We start from the raw sequence: 9,613 nt of genomic DNA, 5'->3' as shown, positions 1-9,613 counted from the left end.
AATAAATTTTTAAATTTTTGTTGTTAATACTAAAAAGTTTTAAAAAAAATAAGAAGAATATAAATGTTTACAATTTAGAGGGTAAAATAGGTATTTAACAATCCAAAATTTGAAAAATTTAGTTGAGTGACCTTCTGAGTGCAATATGCACAGTTCAATGACTTTGTTGTTACAAACGAAAGAAAAATGACTTTAGGAGATAATTTGAGATACTTGAGTGACCATTTAGTAATTGACTCCGTGACAAAGACCAAGCGATAAACTATGGAGCGTTGCCTATTGAAAGTGGTTTGTAGGGGTTAGTTTTTGTTAAAAGGATTGTGACTGTTAATGAGTCATATGAATCGTTGGCTAATCTATCTATATAGAATAACACAAGCAAAACAATATTAGGCTGCCAAGTGGAACACCCATCATGGTAACACATGTAACAAATTAAGACAACTCTCCAAAAAAGTTGGAGTTAGTTTCTTCTACCTACAAATCAGCTAAATCAGCAAAAAAATCGAAATAACCAGCCAATACTCCCACGATTTTAGCTTTCCGGTATTTTCTCCCCTAAATTAACGTGGTTGTTATTAAAAACAAAACAACATGCATCCCTACAAATCAGCAAAATCAGAACAGTTAATACTCCCACATTCATCCCGTGATTTTTGGTTTCCAGAATTTGTTCCCTTTAATTAAACTTGCTGTTATTAAAATCAAGGAAAAGATTCCTCCACTTTGTAAGTTCCCGTCTTTTACTCTGTAACTACCATCCACAATTTGCAATTACTTTTTTTAACTTTTTAATACCTACGTTTTTTTAAAAAAAGGAGGAATAATATCAGTTATTCCAACAAAACAGTCGATATCTCAAACGCAAAACAATCTTCATTATTCCATGACTGCTCGTGGTCTCAAACGTGCTCTTCCAACTGAAAAATCCCAAATTTATATACACATCTATAACTCCATGATTTATGTGCTTTATATTTTCAAAACCTTTTCAACTTCATATTTCATCTACTACAGTCTGATTGCAATTACTTTGCAAGTATGGCCACACAAATTCATGATATCAAACAAATATCATCCAACTCGATGCAATGGAATCTCAAAGTTAGAGTGGTTCGAATGTGGATAATGCCGGATCGCTTTAACCCGCAAATACCGTTTTCAATTGAATTGGTTTTACAGGATTCTAAGGTAACATATTCAACTTTCTCATAGTTTTAAACTTACTAATGTAGTCGCATTCCATATGAAAATTCTTTCTTCCGCATTACTTAAATAATTCGACTTCCATATCAACAGATCTTTAACTGATCTGGAATCCATTGTGTCATTTCGTTTTTCACTTTGAATGTTAAGTATACCTTTAGACAGTGATTGTCCTTATATTAACAATCAGGTAAGTTGCATCTTTGTACATAATAATAGATTTATTGTTCAAAATAACAGAGGAATTGTTCTGCTATTAAAGAAGTATTGTTCAAAATATATAAGTTCGGCAAATATTAACTACTGCTTGCCTTGGTTACACGATCATCGGATGAACATATACAAACTACGTTTATATATGCAATTTTCAGCTTTGTTTCTGCTAATGTTGCCTTCATAATTCATATACAACAACTGTAACATTCTGGTTTTTGACATTACATCTTTTAACAACTTTACACAGTGATGAAAGTATATACGCGCTTACATTTGTTGGCTTCATAATTGTGCACTAATAATGAATCTGAATTTGCAGGGTGATCGTATACATGCTACAATCGGAAAGTATGTTCTTAAGTTTTTTAGGAACAAGATACATGAACTTCGCTTATATCGTATGAACTACTTTGTAGTCGGACCAAATAAGTTGAAGTTGAGGACTACGACACACAAGCTGAAGCTGACATTTACTCAAAAGACATTTGTCGAGGAAACAAATGATCCTTCATTTCATATGAACATCTTTAACTTGCGCCATTTTCACCAACTAACAAATGAACATGATGTCGATGAGACAGAATTACTCGGTAATATTTTTTTAAATTTTAAATGAAGTTAAAAATGTTATTTCTTAAAGTATGTCACTAACTTTTATATTTATAGATGTGGTTGGTCAGGTTGTGACCTATGAAGATGTTAAGACCTACAAGCAGGGAGACGACCAAAATTTCCTCATTAATGTTGTACTCGAAGATGATCAGTAAGTACTTTTAAAATAGAAAAAATACTTTATTGATAGATTACATATATATATGTGTTTATTAACCTTACCATGAAACGTATAGGAGGAACAAGATTATGGCAACATTATGGAGGCGAACTTGTGGATCAAATTCAACATCACTTGAATGAATCTGCCGATGAGCCTTTGATTGTTGTTTTCCAGCATATGAAACCTCAAAAATATCGAGGTTTACCATAAATTACATGTATTTTTTTATTTTACTGTATAAATAATTTTAAATTTCAAATTTTTATTCATATTTCATTTGACACACAGGTAATTACTCAGTGCGTAGCTGTTGGTATCAGACAAAGATATGGATAAATTCTACGTTGTCGCAGTCTATTGAATTTAAATCCAGGTTTGTGAAGTGTATAATACTTTTCTATATGTACAGAAAATATAACAATAGTATTTATAAATTACAATTTTTGACTTATGCAGATTACTTGCAGCACGTCAATCAAACATTGAGCGTATCACTCGAACAAGTTCTCAACAAAGTTACTCTGTTAGAGATGAGTTAGACAAAGGAATTGTACTGTTTAAAACTATTAGGGATTTAGTTCAGTGCACGCAAGTGAGTTTAATTTACTTTCTCAATAATATTTACCTTATGTTATCTGTTTTGCATTTACAATAATTGTTTATTTTTTACTCAATAGGAATCCAGCTATTGGATTGCGGCAAAATTGGTTAATTTCGAACTTGACTGGGGATGGTCATACTTGGCATGCAACAAGTGTAGTCGAAAGGTGAAAAAAGTTGGAAATAAATACTTTTGTGCCAAATGCAATGAAGAAGAGTCTTCTGTTACAATTAAATAATTAGTTGTATTAAATTATTTTACATTATAATGTTATTTCAGAAGCTTACCTAACAGATGGAGAATTGAAAAATCGTTGTTTGCTTGAAACTTTTTTGAAAGGTTGTCGAAGAAGTTTTTTGGATTTTCCAACAATGCCAAGGCCTGTTTATAATACGGATTAATTGTATTTAATTATTTTACATTCTAATGTTATTTCAGAAGCTCACCTAACAGATGAAGAATTGAAAAATAGTTGTTTGCAAAAGCTTGAAACTTTTTTGAAAGGTTGTGGAAGAAGTTTTCTGGATTTTCCAACAATGCCAAGGCCTGTTTATAATACGGAAGAAGTTGGTAACAATAATAGATTAATACGGGATGAATTGCGTTTTAATAAACGCGCTTTGGCAGAGGAACATCAACAATTAGTAAAGAATTTGACATATGAGCAAAAGTCAGTTTATGAAAAAATAATAAGAGATGTGAATGAAGACAAAGGTGGGTTTTTCTTTTTATATGGTTTTGGAGGAACGGGCAAGACTTTTATTTGGAGAACTCTATCTTCTGCCATAAGATCTAGAGGAGATATTGTCTTGACCGTTGCATCTAGCGGGATTGCATCTTTGTTGCTACCAGGTGGTCGAACAGCTCATTCAAGATTTGTGATTCCTCTAAATGTAACTGAAGATTCAACATGTAATATAAAGCAAGGTACTCCTTTAGCAAATTTAATTATTAAGGCAAAGTTGATTATCTGGGATGAGGCACCCATGATGCATAGATATTGTTTTGAAGCTCTTGATAAAACTTTAAGAGATATTCTTAGGTTTAAAGATGCATCCAATTTACACCGACCATTTGGAGGTAAAACAATTGTTCTTGGTGGTGACTTCAGACAAATATTACCTATTATTCCAAAAGGTAGTAGGCAAGATATTGTTAATGCTTCTCTCAATTCTTCTTATTTGTGGCCTCACTGTCAATTGTTAAAGTTAACAAAGAACATGAGATTGCAAGGTAATGAAATAGGGACACATCTAGATGAGTTGAGAGTTTTTTTCATATTGGATTTTGGCAATTGGCGATGGTATAGTTGGTACTTCTGTTGATGGCAGTGAAAAAGTCCAAATACCAGATGATCTTTTGATAAAACAATCCGTTGATCCAACACCTGCAATTGTAGAAAGTACGTATCCGAATATCAACAGTCGTTGCAATGATATAGGATACCTACAACAAAGAGCCATTCTTACTCCAACTCTTGATATGGTGGAATCAATCAACGAATATATGATTTCCCTTAATAAAAGTTCTAAGAAATCATATTTGAGTTCCGATACAATTTGCAACTCTGACAGTACTTATTCAGCACTGGAACATATACACACTCCTGAATTCTTAAATACAATTAAATGTTCTGGAATTCCAAATCATGCTCTTACGCTAAAGGTTGGTATTCCAGTAATGTTATTAAGAAATATTGATCAGTCAGCAGGATTATGTTATGGAACAAGGTTGATCATAACTAAACTTGGAAATCAAGTTATTGAAGCAAAGGTTTTAGCGGGACAGATGGCTGGACAGAAAGTGTTTATTCCAAGAATGACATTGACGCCATCTGATGCTAGAATTCCATTCAAGTTCCAGCGAAGACAATTTCCAATCATTGTATCTTTTGCCATGACAATCAACAAAAGCCAAGGACAGTCATTGTCTCACGTGGGATTATTTTTAAAAAAACCAGTTTTTACACATGGACAGCTATATGTTGCTCTTTCTCGAGTGACGAGTAGAAAGGGATTAAAAATATTGGTTTGTGATGACGATGGGAATATAACTACTGAAGCTACAAATGTTGTATTTAAAGAAGTTTTTCGAAATTTAGTCTGACACTCGAAAGATAATCAATATCTTTTTTGAGCTTTAAGTACAACTTTTGTTACTGAGATTCATTAACCAAGTGCGACAATAGATGTTGACAACATATCTGAAGCATGTAATAGGTACGCTTTACTTTTCTGCTCTTTTCTTATATATTTCTCTATTTCTCTATTCTGTATAAAAATTAACTTTTTTAAAAATATTACAAATATAGATATGTCTTGATTTGCCATAATATGGATTAACAGACTTCTTACATCGCATTTTTGAAGAAGCAATGAATTTCATATACGAATTTGGTTTTAATATGCTAATTCATCAACCGGACATTGTGAAATTTCATCAAATGTAATTGGATTAAATAAACTTATGGATGTTTCAGTGTACTGGTAATTGGTCTACTCATTTTTTGGTTTGAAATATAGTTAGTGTGATAAGCATCCACTTTTTTACAAATTAATCAGCTTTATTGTTGGTTCTCATAGCAGATGCATTGGAACGAAGGGAGTAACTTGGCGTCCAGTTGACTATCATGTTACTTGCAGTTCCAGAAGTGAATTTCTTTTGTGTTTCTGTGTGTGTGTGAGAGAGGAGAATAACTAGAAACATATTCAAGTTTTACGCCTTTGAACTGATTCAAATAAATGAGAGTGAGTTGTGCAGATACCAATTAAATGGTTTTTGCAAACAGGTCGTTACAGGGATTGCTTTGCCATCAGGCTCGGATAAGCTTTAGTCAGGGAGTACGGACAAGATAGTAAAAGTGTGGGATTGCCAATCTGGACAGGTTCTCCTCATTCATTTCCATTTCAGTTTTTGAAGTTATGAAACACGAAAACTGGTATAGGAAAATGTCTTTGTCGCTTGAAATCTTGATACTGTATAAAATTCACTGGGAAAACTAGGAAAGAATGTTACTTGCACGTCTCTGCTTCTTTCCCTGCTAGCTGAACTAAGCACTTTTCTCTATTAATTCCTGTTAAAAAGCATGGGAGTCAAGGCTTTGCTTTTTATTGGTGAATTCATGGTGAAAATAAACAAGGAAAGAGATTAGTGCAGAATAGTAATGTTATCTTTTGGTTGCATCAGATCTTAATAGCACACAGTTTAGCATGTTACAAACATATAAATTTAAGCCACTTCCTTGCTGAAGGAAGAAGTAAAATGGAAAGAAAATATTGATTCAGTTTGACAATTTGTAGGAAAACAAGCTGTCAATGGAAAGTGTGAAAGAAAGTCTAAGCTACCCAGAGAGGGAAAAAATATTTTTGAAGCTGAATTTAAAGGAAAGACATCTTGGAACTTGTAATATATCATGTCTATGTGATACACATTCTTCCAGATTTCCATTTCAAGATAGTCAATAAATCTCTTCCCTCTGAAAACATTTGGATATGCTAATTGGAAACGATCAAGTTTCTTTGTATAATATATATAAATGAACTATCTGAATATGTATAAACCATATTAACACCATATATTTTATGTTCTTCGTCTTGGCATATTCATAAATACTGTGTATGATCACTTATTCGTTTGAATATTCGAAATTGCAAAAATCTGTAGACACTTATTCACTAATTTTGGATGTGTATAATTGTTTTGTGACTTGATAAGTATATGTCTAATTTCAGAAAAGCAGAGTTTGTGCAAATAGTTCAACGTCTAAGCTTTAGTTCTCGACAGCAACCACAAAATACAAGGGAGCGGCGATGCACAAATATGGACGATGGGAAGCTTATTTTTTCCACTTTCTCAGTGCAACAGAAGGGAGGCAATTACTAATTTTGAAGTGACCACATATGAAGGGGAATTTAAGCGGTTTCATATGTTCAAAAATTGTTGGGGTTCAATGATGATTTACTGATCGACGATTATAAGTTCCTTACGAGAAAAGAGCAAGACATTCCTCAAATTGTATGAGATATTAAGAATACTTTGGTTAATCAAACACTGTGTTGTGTTTGACAGTGTTGGATCAATAATGTTATAATATGTTTTACTCCCTTCCTGTTGCTCTTTTTCGTCTAAATGATCTATAACCCCCTTTAGTTATTAAAGCTTAATGGCATTATAGTGCTATCATTTCCTGTTTGTTAAGAAAGTTTTGCTTCTTCAACAGTAAAAATTGTCATAACAGGCTGCTGTACTATTTTGGATATTAATCAAAATGACATTATCATTTTTGTTTCACCTGTAGCATACAGTTCAAGGTACTCTTTGTTACGTCTTTTCCGTTTTACGTTATGCGCAATCTGACAAAATCTGCTTTGCTCAAAAATAGCATTTGGCAAGCTTGGGTGTATCAAGATACAAGACAACTAACGGACCATATAGCACACAACTAACGGACCATATCCACGCTTTGCTGCATGGAAGAAAGCATCGAAATCTCCAGTTGGTATAATATCCAGTAGCGAATCTGAGAAATTCTTCAACAGTGGATTTAACGAATAAACACAGTCCATGTTTTCCGAAAATTCTGTCTCACGCATATCCCCCATGATCTCCCACTCCCACACAACACTCCTCACATCCCAACCATATCCTTCACGTCCCCTTCCCAATCATCCCCACTTTTCCACTATAATAATCCCATCATCTATCTTCTATCTATATAAAGAACACAAATATAGAGGGGTCAGACGAAGAAAACATTAGAGAATAACGAAAAAGAGAGCTTTGTCCCATAATATTAGGTAACAATTATCTTTGCAAAGCCTTCTCAATTTGACTACACCATACTTCTCTATTTTACTACAGTATAGTGTATACAAATACTTTTTTAACAAGCCTCTATCATCAACAAAATTCTGTTCAATAGACGGCTGTACAACTTGTGACAACTACACCAGTTACGACTGAATTTAACATGGAAGAAGAGAAGAAACAAGGCAGAAAAAATCGAATGGATATACAAAAGCAGAAACAGTCTAAATTTTCTCCCGATAACAACGGTATGAACTTTAATCCACTGTTTACAGATTTGCGATTTGCATAATTGTTGCTTACAGAGGGTCTCTTTGTTCAATGCTTACAAATACTCCATATTTCCTACTTTGTTTATTTTTCTCTGATTTTCCTTGGGCTAATTAACAAAACCTCAATTACAAGTGGAATGGCCATAGAGTGGAAGGAAAAGTTAGAATTAGCAGAAGAGTAATGGCAGTTGTAAATGCAGCGTCGACGTCGATATTATAAAATTTAAAACAATCAAGCTTTTAACAGAATTCCCTTTTGTTATGTAGTGGTGAAGCAGCCTAGGAATGTACTTTTTTTACGCAGTTGAATATAGTTTATAACGGTTCAGTTGCTGTGATATTTGCTATGCAGTTGCTCTATCAATTTGCACTCTTTAACTTGAATTAGGCTGCTATTGGAATTGCATTTGGCGTATACATAATTACTGGACTTTTGGGTATTACTCTTTCTTTTCACATAAACTTGTCTCATACAAGTTTCAAATTTCCAAAATAGTTACAAAAGTTCCAACAATCAAAGCTGTGCAATTTCTCTTAATGTTCAGTTTTTTTACTTTCTTTTTTAATTATCATGGATATTGGATGGCTTAAAAGCTCTATCAATGTTCAACGTAGACTTCCATAAGTTATTAGTCAAGTTAATTTTATGTAATCTATTGGAATTATTGTTTTTTTTTTACAATATGGAGTCATATCCTTTTACAATTAATTGTGATATATGTTGTCACATTTATCGGTTTTAGCCATTCTTATTGTTTCCTTTGTCCTATTTCAGATAATAAACAAGGAGAACTTCCAATTACTACAACTGCGACTTCTCGAAGTCAAGGAATGGGACAACGTAGAAGGGTATGTCGTCGCAGCATTTATTCGTATAATGATTCTGACTCTAAGGCTGAAGTCATTAGGAGTCTCCCAAGGCCAATACAAAATAAGTTAAGGGATCGAAAGGTTGTACGAAGGGAAAGAGAAAAGAAATTTAGAGAGCTTAGGGCTTCACTAGCTAAATATATTGAAAATTATAAGTTTACCCGAGATGCACTAATTGATGCTATTGACCAAAATAAACTATCTGATTGGAAAGCCTTAGCAATATTAGTAGATTCACTTGGACAACCTTTAGGTAGTATTTTAACTGATGTTTATCACGAGGTTTGGCCAAGTGAACCTTTTTGGGTTTATGTTCTTAAATTTGAAGCTGAATGGGAGAACCGTTTGTACAACTATTTGTAATTTTTTTAATTAATGAAACTTTGTTATTTGTTTGCAACATTACCTGTCATTTTACTCTTCATTTTTTCTTAAGAGTATTACATAAAGAACATAAAGGAATAATAGTAACTTTTTCCTTCAACTAATGCAATTTTAACGACATATCCAATGTGTTAAAAAGAGGATTAACATGAAGCGACAGATTAGTTTACGCTGTTTACTTGATTATATATACTCCTCATGTCAAGTAATAATTTACAATCTGTTATGCTTATTTTCAAATAAAAAATTAATGAGGAATCTAGCTATATTTAGGTAGTTACAAATATTAATTCATCCAAAGTATACTTGCCATAGAGTATTACTGTACAATTAAGTGTTAAAATAAACGATGAATATTTTTGTTAGTACTGTAACTTTAAAACCTTTGTTAGAAGGATATGAAACTTATGCTAGAAGGAAAGTGTTGAAAATATATTTGCACTTATCTGAGCTCTATAATTTGCTCCTCATAAAATCGAAGTG

General features: G+C 32.9%; 2 protein-coding genes and 1 pseudogene across 2 annotated transcripts; all 3 read left to right on the top strand.

Moving 5' to 3' along the window:
• LOC109226217 lies at nt 988-3,036 on the top strand. The gene is made up of 5 exons (XM_019391011.1): nt 988-1,191; nt 1,742-2,012; nt 2,089-2,185; nt 2,654-2,789; nt 2,875-3,036. The coding sequence occupies exons 1-5, from the start codon at nt 1,042-1,044 to the stop codon at nt 3,034-3,036; spliced, it is 816 nt and encodes a 271-aa protein (XP_019246556.1). The 5' UTR covers nt 988-1,041.
• On the top strand, nt 3,335-4,904 carry LOC109226216 (annotated as a pseudogene).
• On the top strand, nt 7,571-9,109 carry LOC109226215. The gene is made up of 2 exons (XM_019391010.1): nt 7,571-7,852; nt 8,652-9,109. Exons 1-2 carry the CDS (start codon nt 7,768-7,770, stop codon nt 9,107-9,109), a joined length of 543 nt encoding a protein of 180 aa, XP_019246555.1. The 5' UTR covers nt 7,571-7,767.

The sequence above is a fragment of the Nicotiana attenuata genome, chromosome 5 (genome assembly GCF_001879085.1).
Source record: "Nicotiana attenuata strain UT chromosome 5, NIATTr2, whole genome shotgun sequence".
In the NCBI taxonomy this organism is placed as follows: domain Eukaryota; kingdom Viridiplantae; phylum Streptophyta; class Magnoliopsida; order Solanales; family Solanaceae; genus Nicotiana; species Nicotiana attenuata.
The sequence above is the reverse complement of the archived record's forward strand: the minus strand, read 5'-3'. Positions and strand labels throughout refer to the sequence as shown.

Coding starts and splice junctions, on each gene's coding strand:
- LOC109226215 (XM_019391010.1), top strand. CDS start 7,768: ATGGAAGAAGAGAAGAAACAAGGCAGAAAAAATCGAATGGATATACAA. Junction 7,853..8,651: donor ATTTTCTCCCGATAACAACG/GTATGAACTTTA, acceptor GTCCTATTTCAG/ATAATAAACAAGGAGAACTT.
- LOC109226217 (XM_019391011.1), top strand. CDS start 1,042: ATGGCCACACAAATTCATGATATCAAACAAATATCATCCAACTCGATG. Junction 1,192..1,741: donor TGGTTTTACAGGATTCTAAG/GTAACATATTCA, acceptor CTGAATTTGCAG/GGTGATCGTATACATGCTAC. Junction 2,790..2,874: donor ATTTAGTTCAGTGCACGCAA/GTGAGTTTAATT, acceptor TTTACTCAATAG/GAATCCAGCTATTGGATTGC.